At 45.8% G+C, this 19,825-nt stretch overlaps 1 protein-coding gene across 4 annotated transcripts in view; it reads right to left on the reverse strand.

The window, feature by feature from the left end:
- NAAA (N-acylethanolamine acid amidase) overlaps nt 1–19,258 on the reverse strand; it is a 30,433-nt gene extending 11,175 nt beyond the window's left edge. The window contains exons 1-10 of one of the 4 annotated variants that reach the window (XM_076067551.1): nt 19,021–19,120; nt 17,987–18,119; nt 16,567–16,675; nt 12,479–12,722; nt 10,948–11,112; nt 10,328–10,454; nt 5,584–5,674; nt 4,827–4,903; nt 3,293–3,465; nt 673–735 (exon numbers count right to left, since the gene is read on the reverse strand). In XM_076067551.1, coding sequence (XP_075923666.1) covers nt 673–735; nt 3,293–3,465; nt 4,827–4,903; nt 5,584–5,674; nt 10,328–10,454; nt 10,948–11,112; nt 12,479–12,708 — 926 coding nt within the window. In that variant the 5' untranslated portion in view covers nt 12,709–12,722; nt 16,567–16,675; nt 17,987–18,119; nt 19,021–19,120. The other 3 variants (XM_032955059.1, XM_032955056.2, XM_032955057.2) reach the window with 3 other exon arrangements.
- Nucleotides 19,259–19,825: the final 567 nt, after the last annotated feature.

Raw genomic sequence — 19,825 nt, forward strand, 5'->3', positions numbered from 1 at the left:
CTGTTTGTTTACCAGCTGTGCTGTCCTGCGTGCCCCCCGTGTTTCATAGGGTGGGGGAGGGGGTCCCCATGCCATTTCTTGATTTGCTTATTCGAGTTTTTTTTTTCCTTCGGGTTAAAACTAGGATTTAGCCCATATATATAATTTTTGTACAGCGTTATAAAATTGAATTATCATTCCGTAAGGACGGACTGCCCTCTAGTGGAAACATAAGTGTCCCCAAAGCTTTGTAAACTCACTACTACACTGTAAATAGATATCAGGTAAAGTATGTATTGTTTGCCCAATAAAGGTTCACTCACTTAGTCTACTCTTTGCTGATGAGACGTCTTGGAAGAGGTGTGTGTACCCACACTTTACCCCCCCCCCCCCCACAAGCTTTGTGGTGTAACTATTTAGACTGCTGGGTGCAATTGCGGCAGATTTAAGAAACTTTTTCCCAATGGGTCAACTGCCTCACCAGACGATGGAGTAAAACCAGCGACCTCTCAATATCAAGGCCAGTGAGCTAACCGTTACACCACCGTGGCTGCTGCCTTCATTTCACCGTTATGATGCTAAAGATGTTACATGTGTTACTCTGAGCAATGTCTATATGTGCAGCAAACTGATAACCAATGTGCAAAACAAATATCCGAGAACATCGCGAGGTTGTGCTCTGTGTATGCTCACCGTCGATCATCGCGTGCAGGAGGAGCCTTCCAATGATCGTAGTTCGTCTCCACGAGGTACCATCTGTGACACGGACATGACACGCGGTGCGCCAAACATCGCCGCTGTTCGTGCTCACAACATGCGGGGCAGAGGCCGTACGTTTCCAGCGGAGGGCAGTGTGCAGAAACATCTATTGCTATGCCCTCGGACCCGCATGGTGTGGGGAGGCCCTGACCCAATGGCGCACTGGCAAAAGGGCAGTGCATAAATATGTAGGGAGATGTCAAACAAGGCCAGCAACAAAACCCGGAGTGGTGCAACAAAACTCGGGAGTGATACAGGTGTAGGAGAACTTGGTGCAATATTGTCACAGAAATATAGGTGCACACAAAATAAACATTGAGAGAGAATGTAATTCAATATAAAACTCATACCATGAGAGCATAATATAGATTTTGGGCTCAAACAATTTAACATACTGCATAAACCAGCAAACAATGCTATGCTGATGAACATCACATACAATCATGTTTATTGGTCTTATGCTTTGTAAGGTGAAACACATTGGAGATGTAATGTTAATCATTGGCCCAAGATAAATTACAATAACATATGAATACATTAATTCGCAATGGTTAAAATCTAATTTTAATGTGCTTGGTTGCTCCTGTGGGGCAATGACAGGAGACGCAGTGACTCTGACTTCCCGGATCTTATCCTGATGATGCTTGACGCAGTTTCAAGTGAACGTCGTATTTACAGTGAGGGAAAAAAGTATTTGATCCGCTGCTGATTTTGTACGTTTGCCCACAGACAAAGAAATGATCAGTCTATAATTGTAATGGTAAGTTTATTTGAACAGTGAGAGACAGAATAACAACAAAATCCAGAAAAACGCATGTCAAAAATGTTATAAATTGATTTGCATTTTAATGAGGGAAATAAGTATTTGACCCCCTCTCAATCAGAAAGATTTCTGGCTCCCAGGTGTCTTTTATACAGGTAACGAGCTGAGAATAGGAGCACACTCTTAAAGGGAGTGCTCCTAATCTCAGCTTGTTACCTTCATAAAAGACACCTGGGAGCAGAAGCAATCAATCAGATTCCAAATGCTACACCATGCCCAAGACCAAAGAGCACTCCAAGGATGTCAGGGACAAGATTGTAGACCTACACAAGGCTGGAATGGGCTACAAGACCATTGCCAAGCAGCTTGGTGAGAAGGTGACAACAGTTGGTGCGATTATTCGCAAATGGAAGAAACACAAAAGAACTGTCAATCTCCCTCGGCCTGGGGCTCCATGCAAGATCTCACCTCGTGGAGTTGCAATGATCATGAGAACGGTGAGGAATCAGCCCAGAACTACACGAGAGGATCTTGTCAATGATCTCAAGGCAGCTGGGACCATAGTCACCAAGAAAACAATTGGTAACACACAACACCGTGAAGGACTGAAATCCTGCAGCGCCCACAAGGTCCCCCTGCTCAAGAAAGCACAATATACATGCCCGTCTGAAGTTTGCCAATGAACATCTGAATGATTCAGAGGACAACTGGGTGAAAGTGTTGTGGTCAGATGAGACCAAAATGGAGCTCTATGGCATCAACTCAACTCGCCGTGGTTGGAGGAGGAATGCTGCCTATGACCCCAAGAACACCATCCCCACCGTCAAACATGGGGGTGGAAACATTATGCTTTGGGGGTGTTTTTCTGCTAAGGGGACAGGACAACTTCACCGCATCAAAGGGATGATGGACGGGGCTATGTACTGTCCAATCTTGGGTGAGAACCTCCTTCCCTCAGCCAGGGCATTAAAAATGGGTCGTGGATGGGTATTCCTGCATGACAATGACCCAAAACACACGGCCAAGGCAACAAAGGAGTGGCTCAAGAAGAAGCACATTAAGGTCCTGGAGTGGCCTAGCCAGTCTCCAGACCTTAATCCCATAGAAAATCTGTGGAGGGAGCTGAAGGTTCGAGTTGCCAAACGTCAGCCTCGAAACCTTAATGACTTGGAGAAGATCTGCAAAGAGGAGTGGGACAAAATCCCTCCTGAGATGTGTGCAAACCTGGTGGCCAACTACAAGAAACGTCTGACCTCTGTGATTGCCAACAAGGGTTTTCCCACCAAGTACTAAGTCATGTTTTGCAGAGGGGTCAAATACTTATTTCCCTCATTAAAATACAAATCAATTTATAACATTTTTTGGCATGCGTTTTTCTGGATTTTTGTTGTTGTTATTCTGTCTCTCACTGTTCAAATAAACCTACCATTAAAATTATAGACTTATCATTTCTTTGTCAGTGGGCAAACGTAAAAAATCAGCAGGAGATCAAATACTTTTTTCCCTCACTGTAACTGCTAAATATGTTTGTGAGGATTGTCCGTGAACTCACCAGTGAGCTGAAAAACCGCTTGCACACGTAAATATTAGTTTGACTGTGTCAGGTGGTGGAGGGTTATTAACGAGACCGATTCGGCCCCATCCACATGCGGCTTAAGCCACGAATCAATTATCAAGCATTGCAAGTTATTATTATCATTGTTTGTTTACCCAGGAAAGCCTCAGATGCATCTTTAAGGGACAACTTTGCATGGCAGCATCGGTCACACGCATGTTACATGTGTTACTGACATGCCCTGGTGGGGCTGCAGGAACCAAGTATCCACGGCAGCCTCTCTGCGACGGGTGATGACAGCCCCCTCACCGGGATTTACACCTCCCACGATGAAGTACGTGTTTGAGATGAGAGGGGGGTGGGACAGAGCCACCACAGCAGACTTGAAGTCTGTGGCTGTGGACAGAGTCTACATACGTGCACACACATAACACATACACAACACACCACACACACAACAAAGACAAAGATCCCCCGTATAGCCTTAATAGACTTTAGGGGCAAGTGCTGTTAGCGAGCACCGATAAAGGCCGGCACGGCACACGAGGGGGTGGGTGGCCAACACCACGCCCGGCCGCCTTTGTCTCCCTAGTGGCGATGTTTACACATCGCACCAGGTACTCATTTGAGGCTGAGTCGATCTAGGGGAGGCCCGGGACCGGTTCAGATAATCTTCACTGGTGTTGGCATTGAGTGGGAATCGAACCCGGGTTACCGGGTTCGTAGCGCAGTGTACTAACCGCTACACCACCGCTCCCCACAACACAACGCACACACACACACAACACACACACACGAGGGAGCTGTCATCGCACGTCACAGGGAGGCGTAAACCATCACGCGAACTCTGGTCATCCTCGCAGCGGCTTTTGGGTTAGCTTCTGCAGCCGTCTGGAACGCTCTTCCTTCCAATATTAGGAAGCCACTGGAGCTATGCACTTTTAAATAATCATCTAGATTGACAAACTCGATTCTTTAGAACTGCTTTTTGTGTTTAATTTGTTGCCCTTCCCCCAAACCTCCGGTTATGTATGGTGTGAAGTTCAACATACATAGATAGATACAAAGAAAGTGTAAATGCCCCCTTTAACAACTCAGACTCATAACCAAACCATACAAGCACAAAGATGGTCGCAAATAGCTAAATTTTTACCAAACCGGACAAATGTAGAATAATTCAGTATTCATGATTCATAATCCATTTTTTGGTGAGATTGTGTTCGTAAAATGTGTGTAGTAAACCCTCCTATCAGCAAAACTTCGGGCGACCCAATAGTTAAATGTGTGTGGATCGCTGTCCAACACAGTGGTGGTGCTGATGAACCAGTGATACACTGGCACATTTGTTCATCATGTGACAACTTTATTAATTGGCTGTGTTGGGTGGAGGAGGGTCTACGATATACATTTTACTCATGTGGTGATCGGATCCAAAAATGTATTATGAATCATAATGTTGGTCGCGAAAGTCTATACATTAAATCAGTATTGTCCCTGTAATTAAGGAGGAGAGAGATGATGGGGAAAGGCAATTCCAGATCCCAGAGAGGAAAAAAGTGGCCTCAAGTCATGCAGAGAATGATAGGAGACCTCCTCCTTCGAACAAACAAGGCCAAGCTGCCAATGACCATTGATGGTGGCAGATGAGGTGACAGATGAGGTGACAGATGAGGTGACAGCCTGGACTGCACACAGGCAGGAGGAGCAGCGCCACTCAGGGCAACAGCACGTCAACGCCGCACAACAAGCGTGCTGGTTGGCGGTACTCACGTTGCGCACGAGCCATGTGACGACGTGGCCACGTCCCAGCAGAGCCTCGATCGCACTCTCCCACCATGAACCACCGTCTTCACAACCAACGCACGTGTTCCCACGGCAACGAGATTCACCGTGGGGTGAGAGGCAAGGTGAAGGAACACGCAAGCGAACTGTGAGACTTTCACAGCAGAGAGACAGAATAAAACATTGAGATGACCCAGAAAACCTCCTGCACCCAGGAAGCCATATGTGGAGAGGACACGGGCATGGGTAGGCCTTCGTCCAGCAGTGGATTAAGAAAGTGGCTGTGAGTTACGTAAATTGCAAAATTTATTTATCGGTGAAAGGCGGTAAAAGAGAAAGATTGAGAATTAGTGTTTAGTGGATGAATATTTGCTTTAATTACATATTAATCATACAGACGTGTTATGTCCAATGGGCTCCAAAGTGTGGAAGCGGGGACTTCACATTATATTGTTCCCAGAGGCAGACTTTACATAACCAGTCTCCGCTTGTGTCTTTGTTTCACTGCTATCTACTGGGATGGCCACATTTGTTTAATTTTTTGAGTTGGTGGTCTCAACGACAACATGGTCACACATTCTGTTATTTTGAGCTGGTGGTCTGGATGAGAATGAGCATTTTTTCATATATATGTGATGCTGCATTCCCGGAGACTCGACAAGTTTAAAAGTGTGCACTACTACACCCAATTCGATACGGGAAACTGTCATCTATGGTCTTTGATGTGAAAACCCAATGCACTGACCTCTTGCATCGATAGACAGCGTGAACTTTTCAGGTCGCTGGCCATTTGCCACTCCAACGTTGCCAACAAATGTAGTCCCTGTAAAAGAAACCTGCAAAAAGAATGTTAGGTTACGCGACAGTAATTCTTCTTCGATAACCAATTACGTTGAAGCTGAATCAAAATATGCGTGGATAGTATGTTTTAAAAGGAAATTAACAAACACCAATGTGAAATCACAACAAAACTCTGGGTAGGCTGTCATGGTTGCCCTGCTGTGCAGCTCTCTGTGTCATTATGGGTACAACCGCAAGTGTTGCCACTGATGTTGCCGGGCAGTGGCTTGGCATTCATTCTCCAGCTGTGAGTCACTTCTTGACATAAGCGCAAAAGGTTAAATGCAATAACATCAGCGAGCTTACAGTGACCCCATAGTGATACCAATCACTTCACTCGGCTTCACTCAAATGAAAAAGCCTTGCGATGTTCATCTGTCCTGTATTCTTGCTTTGCATCTTTGTCAACTCACTCTTGTAAAAGGGAATCTGGGCCCATTTAATCTTTTTTTCTTTCTTGCCAGGTAATGCCTACTGAGCTACTAGCTCTTTGTTAGAAGCGACTTGGACACAAATGATAGCACAATGAAGTGGCTTATCATGTGGAAATTTAAAGCAGTCAAATACTCTAAATGCATGTTTATAAATGTGGGGGGAAAAAACCCGAGGACCCAGAGAAAAATCCACGTGACCACAGGGAGAACTCCATACATGCAGGTGTCAGGGTTGGGATGAAACTCATGACCCCCTGTACACTAGGCGAGAGAGTTAACATCTCACCATTGCGGGGCCCCATGTGTTGGCGCAATGTCGAGGTGAGATCAAAAGTTATCCTTGTTTCACCAATCAAAATACACACGACCTTACAGGGGAAGTAAGTGGAGTTCACGTTTAACTTAGGAGTTTACCACATTTACATAAATTCACCGTCTAAGTTTGAGTTAGGGTACAGTCACACATCTAATTTAGTATTCGGCAGTATAGGAACAATTTCGATTTAAAGCTTTCGTGACTGCAATGATTCATCTTCTTTGGTTCTTTCGGTAAAGTCACGTAGAATGATAATAAAATAATAAATTGATAAAATCAAATAACACAATAATATTCTCACGACGTTTCGGCCACAACACAAGCGGCCTTCATCAGGTGAAGGGGGCGAGACTGTCTGGTAGGACAGCGCTGGAGTGAAAGAGCCACGTTCAGATACGGCCTTTAAGCTGTGTGAGAGGAACAAAGCGCCTTGACAAAGGAATTAGCATATAATTTAGCATTGAAATGGCTGAATGATTAGCTTGTGACTGGTCACAGAAATAGCTATGTTAAAAGTTAAAGCATACACACCCGCAGAGGCACCCATTGTTAAAGGGATTAGCATAGAATTTAGCATTGAAATAGCTAAGTTAAGGCATACACATCTTGACAATGGAATTAGCATAGACTTTAGCATTGAGATAGCTGAGTGGTTAGCTTGTACCTGCTGCAGAAATAGAGCTTGTACCTGCTGCAGAAATAGCTACGTTAAAGTCAGAGCATACACATTCACCGAGGCCCTTAGTACAAATCAAACAGGAGAATTTAGCATTGAAATAACTAGGCGAATCCAGCATTGAAACAACTGAGTGATTAGCTAGTGACTGGTCACAGAAATGACTACACATCTGAGCTATTCACAGTACTATATAGTGAACCAATAAAAACTAAAATATAAATTACCTTCATGTTATCAATAAACTCTATATTCTCCAATCAGCTAAGCTACCAACAATAAGTCGTTATATATCACAATGCTATATGGTGAAAAAATGGGTGGATTCTTACCCTCAAATTTCAGCACCACGGATAGCTACGGGTCCCGTTCAGACGGACGAGTTCGTCCATGGTCGGAACAGAGGAGGGGGAGAGAGACAGCTGCGAGGCCCTAGTATGCTCCATATTGTAAAACTATACCATTAACCGTGGTGTGAGAGGTATTAAGAGGCAATGCTGGCGAAAGAGCTGCGGTCTGAAGGTCATCGTAAAAATACAATTAATTAAGAACAGAAATGATTTAAAACATCTTTCCAGTGGTTACTAAGCCTGAATCCATCTTCTCGGTTGAAATTGTCTCTGTGCTTGTATATGTGAATGGCCTCATGAACGAATCTCTCATGGTAGCCGGTTGGTTTGCAAAGAACCTCCGTCTTGGAGAAGTCAATGTCATGTGAGCCCACTGAATTATAACAGTGATCTGCCACGGCAGAGGAGTTCGTCCTACCGTGTTTCAAGTCTGCTTTGTGTTCGCGGATGCGGTCCGAGATATGTCTTTTGGTTTCTCCAATGTAGCTACTACCACAGAGGCACTTTAGTTTGTAAACGCCCGGGTACTGTATGTCTGGAACAGCATCTTTTACAGATGGAACTAAATCACGGATTTTATGTACTGTGTTGAATCGGACCTGGATCTTGTGTTTGTTCAGGATTTTGGAGATACAAGCACAGAGACAATTTCAACCGAGAAGATGGATTCAGGCTTAGTAACCACTGGAAAGATGTTTTAAATCATTTCTGTTCTTAATTAATTGTATTTTTACGATGACCTTCAGACCACAGCTCTTTCGCCAGCATTGCCTCTTAATACCTCTCACACCACGGTTAATGGTATAGTTTTACAATATGGAGCATACTAGGGCCTCGCAGCTGTCTCTCTCCCCCTCCTCTGTTCCGACCATGGACGAACTCGTCCGTCTGAACGGGACCCGTAGCTATCCGTGGTGCTGAAATTTGAGGGTAAGAATCCACCCATTTTTTCACCATATAGCATTGTGATATATAACGACTTATTGTTGGTAGCTTAGCTGATTGGAGAATATAGAGTTTATTGATAACATGAAGGTAATTTATATTTTAGTTTTTATTGGTTCACTATATAGTACTGTGAATAGCTCAGATGTGTAGTCATTTCTGTGACCAGTCGCTAGCTAATCACTCAGTTGTTTCAATGCTGGATTCGCCTAGTTATTTCAATGCTAAATTCTCCTGTTTGATTTGTACTAAGGGCCTCGGTGAATGTGTATGCTCTGACTTTAACGTAGCTATTTCTGCAGCAGGTACAAGCTCTATTTCTGCAGCAGGTACAAGCTAACCACTCAGCTATCTCAATGCTAAATTCTATGCTAATTCCATTGTCAAGATGTGTATGCCTTAACTTAGCTATTTCAATGCTAAATTCTATGCTAATCCCTTTAACAATGGGTGCCTCTGCGGGTGTGTATGCTTTAACTTTTAACATAGCTATTTCTGTGACCAGTCACAAGCTAATCATTCAGCCATTTCAATGCTAAATTATATGCTAATTCCTTTGTCAAGGCGCTTTGTTCCTCTCACACAGCTTAAAGGCCGTATCTGAACGTGGCTCTTTCACTCCAGCGCTGTCCTACCAGACAGTCTCGCCCCCTTCACCTGATGAAGGCCGCTTGTGTTGTGGCCGAAACGTCGTGAGAATATTATTGTGTTATTTGATTTTATGAATTTATTATTTTATTATCATTCTACGTGACTTTACCGAAAGAACCAAAGAAGAGTATAGGAACACACACTAGTATTCGGTGCACCCCTAGTACAGGTAATATGTACATTGTGAGCGTACATATTACATTTAAGTACATTTTTTCTCCCTTCTCACAGTCGGTTCGTGTTCACACCCTCAGCCGTTTATGAACATTCCTATCCCAAACACCGATGACTTCTCGAAAAGCAGTACCCATTTTACCGACCTTAGAGCAGTGATTCACGGAGGCAACCCTTGACCGGGATTTTAACTTACAACTTTTCCTATTGTGAGTTGAGCGCCATAATGATAGGGTCACATGGCAAGCTAAGTTTTGAATGCAGCACAGCGTTTATTGCATAAGAATTAATCCGTATGTAATGATAGTTGTCTAGAGAACTCCTCTGAGACTGCTACACCAGTTTAAATGGATTAGGCGTCATTTGAAAGCTCGTGATTTAATTTCTCTTCTCCAAAACCGTGCACTTGGAAAACACTCTTTGGTTATATTCTTGGAACTTTCGGTAAAGTCATGTAGAAGGGAAACAATAAAATAATATTGTTTCCCTTCTACGTGACTTTACCGAAAGAACCAAGAATATGAATCCCTGCAGTCACGAAAGCTTTAAATAAAAAAATTATACTCTTTGGTTCTTTCGGTAAAGTCACGTAGATATAAAATAAAATAAATCACGACGTTTCAATTGCAACATAAGCAATCATCATCAGGTGGGAAAAGCACAGAAAAAAAAGTTTTTCTTGCTGTGGTTTTCCCACATGATGATTGTTTGTGTTGCAATCTACTTTACCGAAAGAACCAAAGAGTATGGATTCCTGCAGTCACGAAAACTTCACATCTACTTGGAAAACACTTTTAGTTTATTTTATTCAATTAACATTCAATTACCTCGAAAATCCCTTAAGGTGGAACATCTCGCTAACAAGGGTGTCCAGCGTGTCAACTGGCACAAGCATAGCAACACAAGTGCGCAAACATTTTATCAACTCGTGTTTGTGTGGTCGAGACAAGATCAGGTTGGTGACATCCCCCACCCACATTTTATTTCATCGTATGCATGCGTGCCCAACAGCCCACGTGGCTTCAGCTGCCAACTCCAACACACATTTAGATTACTCTTCTAAAATAGTTGAAATGAATGCTATGGAAACGAGTGGTCTTTGCCTTTCCGTCACGAGTGAAGTCGATGTCCACGCTGATATTCCGCAGGAAATCTGTGTAGAGGTAGTCGAGGTTGCGTGCGTGGTAAATATTCCCAGCAGTGTCCTGAGCGACTATACTCGTGCAGAACCTGGCTTAAACAAACCACAATTTGAGTGCTAAAAGAGCGATAGAGACACATTCACACGGCAAGTACTGCAAGGGTTCTCGACTCTGATGCTTAAATAAGATCAGTTTTCCACTCTGTAAATGATGAGAAAACCCATCACAACAGAAAATATTGGTGCAGGCTGGGAAACAAATAGATGTCCTGAAACAACACACAGCCACGTGCAATTTGTGAACAACGGCAAGCTTATCCTGACGACTGACTCTAGAAACTCACCACTTTGAATGTATGGTCTCAACAACAAAATATCCATACATTCGGTCCTTGTCAAGCTGGGGGTCTGTATAAGTTTGAGAGCTTTTGTACAAGCAGCGTGCATCTTTTCATCTTGTTTAATAAAAAATAAAAACAGTTTTTGCAGTGGGTATTATCTTAAAATATTGTGAACAAACTAGCAGTTTAATGCTTTTCATTAGCAAACCAAGTGTATATGTTTAAAGCAAATAGGACTTACATTTTGAATTCATTGAAGATATTAAGTATGACCATGTCACCCAGGTCGATCGACAGGAGAGAAGATAAACCTCGAATTTCCTCGGCAAAAGGATTTGGGAAAAAACGGTCCAATTCCCGAGCCACTTTCCTTACAACTGGTCTCACCCATGCAGGAACATTGTCCCTGGACCACGCACAGCCAGCAAGTGACACACACACACATATATATGAATTATTAGTGCCATATAAAAGCAAAGCATCGTAAAACTACAGTCCAGACCGATGATACCACGAGGCTGGTAAAACTATTTTGTCTTTTTAAAACCCAAATGTTTTGTTTTTAGCAATACATTTATTTTTCACAAATACTAATTTCTAATTAACAATGAGAGCAGATGTTATTGGTTTTAAAAAATCCACATTTTAGTCAAGCTGCAACTTCTTACATCCAGGAAGCCAACAAATGTAACTCAGATTGCCTTATAACAAAGTGTGACTAACAATCCTCTCCCTTCCAAAGTGTCTTTACAAGTCTATCACTTATTATTCAGAACTAATAATCAAATTATTTCCAATAAATATTTTGAGCATTTAAACACATACAAAATATTAAGGAATAAGTGAATAAAGCAATTAACTCTTTGGTTCTTTCGGTAAAAGCAACTAACCTTACTATTTTTTAACAGCAGTCTATGTTTTGTTGTGTATTGTACAATGCTAAAACACGGGGAAGAAAACTCTAACCCATGTGTAGTGGCATTGTTATGCACATGTGTACTTACCTGCGTAGCAGTATTGTATGGGTCACGTACACTCGCCTCTAGTGGCGCCCTCAGTGTGTAGGGGGCGAAGAACAGCCAAGGGGGCTGTTGAGTGACAGGTGTACGACCCACGACTACAATAACCGTTGACCAGGGGTGAGGGGGCCAGCGCCCACTGAGGGAGGGGGCTGGGTAGGGCAACGGTTGGACCCAGACCCTCGAGAGAGAGAGAGAGAGGATGGTAGGGAGAGGAAGGATATAAAGGGCAGCAGCTCTCCCGGCGTGAGTCAGTCCGCACTCACCTCAAGACTCGAAGACATCTAGATAGTGCCCTGGGACTTCCGACCTCCGACCCTTGTCAGGGCCAGGTACGAACGGCCCAGTGGCGGCAGCCGTTACCCTGGCAAGGTCGGGTGAGCATAGCCTCCCCTAGGTCCCTTAGATGGAGGAATTCCCGATAGCAGAGTATAGTGTGAGGGCACACTAAGAGTGAGGACGTATCCTCTAGGCTATCGGGTGGGAGAGGCCGTTACCTCTCTGTGTTAGGGACGTTCTCTGTCGTTAGAGTAAATAAACGGTGTTGCCTACAAAGAGAAGTCTCTGCCTACTTTGTCAACACTACACATGCATAGATTCTGCAACACTTTATAACTCGCCTTTTGTCCTCCAAAGTAATTCCTTACCGATATTAATGTTACGATCCAAGCCACATGACGAGATGGCGCCACGCGTAACAGCATCATCTCATGATGCCACACACAAAATAACATCATCAACTTGCATACTCACGCAATTATCTTGGCAGAATGAGACCGAATCATTTCAAGGTCAAAATGTGCAACGACATCCTTCCACCGCTCCGACGGCGGCAGATCCAAGTTGACAGTGAAGCGTGGAAGCGGGGGCCCCGTGGTCATGGGGATTGGAGTAGGGATCGTCATTAAATGGGTGGCTGCTTGTCCAGAAGACAGCAGCCATGGAGACCACAGCAAAAGTAGATATGCAAATCTTACTTGCATCTTGACTGCTTCAGCTGGATGGAAGATACAATGGCAGATTAAGAGTTTGGGTTTATATTAAAATGATAAAATGTATAACACAGATCTGAAAATGTATGAAACGTTGCAGAAAATGGCACGAAAACCACAGAACCAGATATTTATATCTTTAAATTTGCGTTGCATTCTTATTGATTCACTAAATGTATTCATGGTTCTTTCGGTAAAGTCACATAGATAGAAAAAATAACAATAAAATAATATAAATAAAGTGACTAAAAATATCACATCAGGAACAGGGAGGTTAGTCTCTGAGGGCAAGCTGTTTATAAAGGTTTAGAGATGGGCAGGGCAGCTAATGTTAATGTAGGAGAAAGCTCTGACACCGGCAGTAGGCCTACACCAATCAGAGAGCTGTTTATAAAGGTTTAGAGATGGGCAGGGCAGCTAATGTTAATGTAGGAGAAAGCTCCGACACCGGCAGTAGGTCTACACCAATCAGAGAGCTGTTTATAAAGGTTTAGAGATGGGCAGGGCAGCTAATGTTAATGTAGGAGAAAGCTCCGACACCAGCAGTATCTCTACACCAATCAGAGAGCTGTTTATAAAGGTTTAGAGATGGGCGGGGCAGCTAATGTTAATGTAGGAGAGGGCTCCGACACCGGCAGTAGGTCTACACCAATCAGAGAGCTGTTCATAAAGGTTTAGAGATGGGCGGGGCAGCTAATGTTAATGTAGGAGAGGGCTCCAACATCGGCAGTAGGTCTACACCAATCAAAGATTTTTCCAAGACTGAGGTACTCTGCAAACCTACCGGCTACCTTCAGAGATTTGTTCATTAAGCCATCAAGATATATAAACACAGACACAACTTAAACTGAGAGGGTGGGTACAAACTGAGCAATCATTGGAAGGACGTTATTAACCAGGTAAAATCTTAACTGACAATGATCTTTCCATCATTACCTGCCTATGTCAGCTGTTATTTCCGACTCTCTGTGTCTCTCTCTCTCTATGCCTCTCTCTTAGATCTCTCATGCTCACATGTCCTTTGCATTATACTCTCATGCCTTTAGATTGCACTCTCATGCTCACATGTCCTTTGGATTGCACTCTCATGCTCACATGCCCTTTGGATTGCACCCGTTGGGTTCCACTCCCTCGTCGAGGAGGCCGCTCTTCTCCTATCTTACAGTTACATGCTAATCTAGATTTGAAGCTTTCGTGACTGCAGGAATCCAATGAAGGGCATCTCTACTCAAGGCCAATTCACTGTCCCCAGATGATTTGCTTGTCACCTTTGATGTAGTTTCTCTGTTCACCAAGGTTCCTGTACCTGATGCCTCAGCAATAATTGAAGACTTAGTCCAACATGGACTGAATCCTGATGTACCTACTCTGGTTAGGCACTGCCTTACCAACACTTACTTCACCTGGAATGGTACTTTCTACAAACAAAATGAAGGTACCCCCATGGGTTCCCCCTTATCTCCAGTTATAGCGAATGTTTTCATGGATACATTTTAAACAGATGCCATCCAGACATCCACCCTATGTCCTTCCTTGTGGAAGAGATATGTAGATGACACTTTCGTCATTTGGCCACATGGCCTGCCAGCTTTGAATCAATTTCTCAACCACATCAATTTCATACACCCATCCATCAAATTCACCATGGAAGTGGAGAAGGATGGTTAGCTACCTTTCCTGGATGTTTTGAGAAGAGACCTGATGGCTCATTGGGACACTGTCTACAGGAAATCCACCCACAGAGATTCCTATCTGAAACCTGATTCCCACCACCATCCGGCACTGAAGAATTCCCTTATCAAAACACTACACCATAGGGCCAACTGCTTTTCCGACCCACACCACCTAGCCAGTGAACTGGAACACATACACCAGGTCCTCACGATGAATGGGTACTCGGACCGCATTATTCGCAAAGCTGTTTCTCCAACCATGGAGAAACAACCCCCTGAGAAGCCAATCAAAACCATCATGTTACCATACATAGCAGGTGTTACCAAAAAGATTTCCAAAATCTTAAACAAACACAAGATCCAGGTCCGATGCAATACAGTACACAAAATCTGTGATCTAATCCCATCTGTGAAGGGTGTCATTCCTGACATGTAATATCCTGGAGTTTACAAACGGAGTTGTACCTGGGGCAGCAGTTACATTGGGGAAACTAAACGACATGTCTCGGACCGTGTTCGTGAACATAAGGCAGATCTGAAATTACGGCAGGACCAATACTTCTGCCGTGGCTGACTATTTTTATAATTCTGTGGGCTCGCATGATATTGTTTTTTTCCGAGACCAAGGTTCTCTGCAAACCTTCGGGCCACTATCAAAGGTTTGTTCATGAAGCCATCCAGATATATAAACATAGACATAACTTCAACCAAGAAGATGGATACAAATTGAGCAATCATTGGAAGGATGTTATTAACCAGGTAAAACCCTACCGGGTACGAGTCTATTTTTCCAAGTTAACTTCCCCCCCCGCATCCCCAGCCCTCTTCACCTCCCACTTCCAGCCCCGCCTACTTCCCCCCCCCCCCCAGCTTCACGTCCCTCTCCTAGCATCCAAGCAGCACTTCCCTCCACGTCCCCAGCTCTCTCGGCCTCCCACTTCCCCCCTCCTCCCCCAGCCTCACGTAACTCTCCTAGCATCCACGCAGTGCTCCCCTACCCGACACTCCCCCCCCCCTCTCTTTCCCCCCTTGCCCCTCCCCCTTTCTTACCTGATGATGATTGCTTGTGTTGCAATCGAAACGTCGTGATTTATTTTATTTTATACCTACGTGACTTTACCGAAAGAACCAAAGAGTCTAGTTACATGCTAATTCATCACATTAACATCACTAGCCCCGGCCACTCCTTTATGACCCTTGGGCTACACCCATTTCAAACCTTTTAAAACAGTCTGCCTCAGCAGCAGACCATGCTTTCCCACCTGATGACGGACGCTTGTGTTGCGACCGAAACGTCGTGATTTATTTTATTTTATACCTACGTGACTTTACCGAAAGAACCAAAGAGTATATAGTTAAAGGGTTGTTCATAAAGGTTTAGAGATGGGCGGGGCAGCTAATGTTAATGTAGGAGAAGGCTCCGACACCGGCATTCAAAATGTTCCATTATGTTTCGTATGAAAGCCGAGAATGTTAACACAGCATCGCTTCCTGTGGCAGCAGAGCCAGAGTCTGATTGCATGAATGCAACAGTGACAGCATGGGGCATCTTGAACATGACTCGCAGCCACGAGGTCAGCATGGTCAACGCTGCTAGACCCCACAGTTGAGGCCTCGAGGATCGATTCTTGACCACTGGGAGACTACTTTGTAGCCTGCAACCTGCTCGCTACTCTAACACACTATATTGTTAAACACAGCTGGTTCAATGCCAAACACAGGACAAAATGGTCTATATCGTCAAGTGGCCAGCAATAAACAGCACTATCATCGTTGTATTAGTTTAACACATTTCTTTAATTGTGCAAGATATTACAAGAGTATGAGAAAAGAGACGGTGGGAGGTAATTCCAACGTGCAGCAGTGGAGGGAAGAATCAGCAAGAGAAGTGTTGTGACCTGCAGTGTCGTGATTTGACGAGTAGGTGTGCAAGCGAGTGAACAAGCAAGTTGTGACCTGCAGTGTGTCGATTGGTTGGAAACAGTACAGATGAGATGAAGCAAATCTGTCTGGTATGCGTCGTGTGCCAAAACATACCCGTGACTAAAGCATCGTGTTCAGCACAGTCTGTAGAAACACGATCATGATTATATTCTTGGTTCATGATTGTTGTGCGTGGACACGGTGGTCTCTGTAATGTAGGTGCAGAGGTGCGGTTGACATGGGTCCTACCCACCGTGTGTAGCAGCAGCGGCTCGGGGAGCAGTCAACTTGGGACTCGGGCAGCAGTGGTGTCGGGGTGATCGTGTTGCTGATCGTGGTGGACTTGCAAGTCAGACTCTGCCCTGTTGACGCACACAGGGCGTGTTTACAACAGCGGTGGAGATTTGTCATGAGATTATCATTATTACGCTGCTTGTTTACCGAGGAGAGAGAGCCTCAACTGAGTATCGACTTTTCCAGGAGTGTCCTGCCAAGTTTTTCAGTAGGGGGCGATGTTGCAGCTGCTTTGTAATCACGATTCAGTAGTTAGCAGGTATTTTTTTCAGCATTGGGATGTTTTGGTCAAAATCAGTAACATTCTGTATGGGGTTTAGCTATGGGAGGAAATCGGAGAATCCTGAGGAAACCCATGTAGGATAGGGAGAGAACAAACTCCACACACACTCTGCAGAACAAGGGGAGCATACACTCGACACACACACACCAGCTGCCATTCGCCACGAAGTAGCGGTGGCATTACCACAGCGCTTGTGCCAGGCTAGGTTCACTTGGAAGCCACGTGAAGTGTCGATGACACGCTGGCAGGTCACAGAACAAACCCAGGTGGCATGGGTTGATTGATCGAAATAATTTGACAGATGTCCCACCCAATGGTGGAGCCAGGATTTTTAGGTAGGGGGGGCAACCCCTCCTGCAATGAAAAATGATAGTTGTTAGTAAGGACTTGTCCCTTGCTTTTTATTCGACGCATGTGCGGCGATGGCGCAGCCATCGATCGAGGATCGAATTCGAACCGTGTGTGACCGGCATCGCGCTCGCTGAAGGTATGCCTTCAGGGAAGTCGTGTACTTTCTTTACGCAACTGCGCATAATTCTGTGAGTCACTTATAACTGCTTTGCCGTAACTTATTGCCAATTATGTCCCTGGCACTTAATATGCTACGCAGTGGCAGTTGCAAAATGGCGATTTATTACTAATAAACCCCAATGATCCGATCGAAATTAGGGATTTCGATCGGATCATTGGAGGGGCACGTGCCACCCCCACCCCCACCGGCTCCGCCAGTGATCCCACCTGTAGTCCCTGCTATGCCAACTTGCTGCGTTTTATCCACCAGGCTCTTCAACTCGTTGTGAGTATCGCTCCTCTGCCCTCTGTTGTTGAAGGAGGGCAATTGCCTCCAACTGCCAAGCAGCATCCTTCACGATCATTCTCCACAGAGGTCGATCTTTGTACCACTCGTACCGGTCTTCAGCAAATTCACTGAGCTCCACAGCCTCCAATACCGCATCAGCCCATATCTTCACCAGCCCGTGCCGCGCCCGTTTATCTCCCTCCATCCGGCCAAACAGAAGCTGCGTGGACACGCGTTGGCTGGGCATGCGGGCGCCGTGACCCAGCCGACGCATCCTCTCCTGCCGGAGGAGCTCACCGATAGGAACGTGTCCAGATCCTTCAAGGAGCTGTGAACTCCTTAATTCAGCCTGGTTAAATCGCAGGCAGGCCAACCTGAATTTTTAAAACCGGTGCAGATATTGCTTCAGAGAGGTTCACTTTTAGCAAGCCTAGAGAAGGGAGAGGGCATGACGGTGCCTGAGAAGACCTTGTGCTTTTGTGTGCTCCCATCCCATCCTGGGGATAGGCGGACCCATAGACCACTCACGGGCTCCTATCCCATAGACCACACACGGGCCCCTATCCCATAGACCACACACGGGCCCCTATCCCATAGACCACTCACGGGCCCCTGTCCCATAGACCACACACGGGCCCCTATACCATAGACCACACACGGGCCCCTATCCCATAGACCACTCACGGGCCCCTACACCATAGACCACACACGGGCCCCTATCCCATAGACCACACACGGGCCCCTATACCATAGACCACACACGGGCCCCTATCCCATAGACCACTCACGGGCCCCTACACCATAGACCACACACGGGCCCCTATCCCATAGACCACACACGGGCCCCTATCCCATAGACCACACACGGGCCCCTATACCATAGACTACACACGGGCCCCTACACCATAGACTACACACGGGCCCCTATACCATAGACCACACACGGGCCCCTATCCCATAGACTACACACGGGCCCCTATCCCATAGACCACACACGGGCCCCTATCCCATAGACTACACACGGGCGCCTATCCCATAGACCACACACGGGCTCCTATCCCATAGACTACACACGGGCCCCTATCCCATAGACTACACACGGGCGCCTATCCCATAGACCACACACGGGCCCCTATCCCATAGACTACACACGGGCCCCTATCCCATAGACCACACACGGGCTCCTATCCCATAGACCACACACGGGCCCCTATCCCATAGACTACACACGGGCGCCTATCCCATAGACCACACACGGGCCCCTATCCCATAGACTACACACGGGCCCCTATCCCATAGACTACACACGGGCTCCTATCCACAGGCGTCACCTGAGACGCGTCCACGGGCCACCCAACAGCTCCGGCTTCGCTTCCAATACGCGAGCGGGGGGTCCAGGCAATGCACAGGAGACGAGCTGTCAATGCTGCCCCACCACGGACACAGCGGCCCAGCTGCTGCTGCGCGCTGCTGCCGCTGTGGGGCGCTGCTGCTGCTGCTGCCGCTTCTGCTGCCACTGCAGCTGCAAGGGCCCCTCGCCCACCACCGTCTCATCACCAGGGGATGATGGCACTGGGCCGGGAACGACCCAGAACGCCGTGGTTGGTGGTGGTGGTGATGGAAGTTACAGGCGCGTCTCGCTTAACGAGCGATACATTCATTTTGGAGGAGAAATTATTCGGTTTGTGGCACCCCCCCCTAAGGGGCCGTCCATAAATGACGTCACGCACCCGGGGGGGGGGGGGTCAGACATTTGTGACGATGTGTGGCGAGGGACGGGGGGTTGAGGAATGTGACGTCACATCAAAATGCGCAACTTTAAATAAATATAGACAACACGTTCTACCTAATTAAAATATATTTTTTAATAAATATTTTCTCCTACAACATCAGAGTGCAGCGCCACATTAAATACGCACTACAATGACAATAGTTTAAAGCGATTTGAAGCATTTTTTGGGGGGGGAGGGCAGAGCTTTGTGACGTCATATTTGAGGGGGGGGGTCTGACTTTTTGTGACGCCGTGCGACGAAGGGGGGGGGGGGGGGGTCAAAAAATTGTCCAAAATCGCGGAACGTCATTTATGGACGGCCCCAAACGTTCTCGCGCCCGAGAGTCGTGCATGGTATCGGTGAA

This window comes from Petromyzon marinus, chromosome 16 (assembly GCF_048934315.1).
Source record: "Petromyzon marinus isolate PM22_M1 ecotype Great Lakes invasive population chromosome 16, UKy_Petmar_22M1.pri1.0, whole genome shotgun sequence".
NCBI classification, from domain to species: Eukaryota; Metazoa; Chordata; class Hyperoartia; order Petromyzontiformes; family Petromyzontidae; genus Petromyzon; species Petromyzon marinus.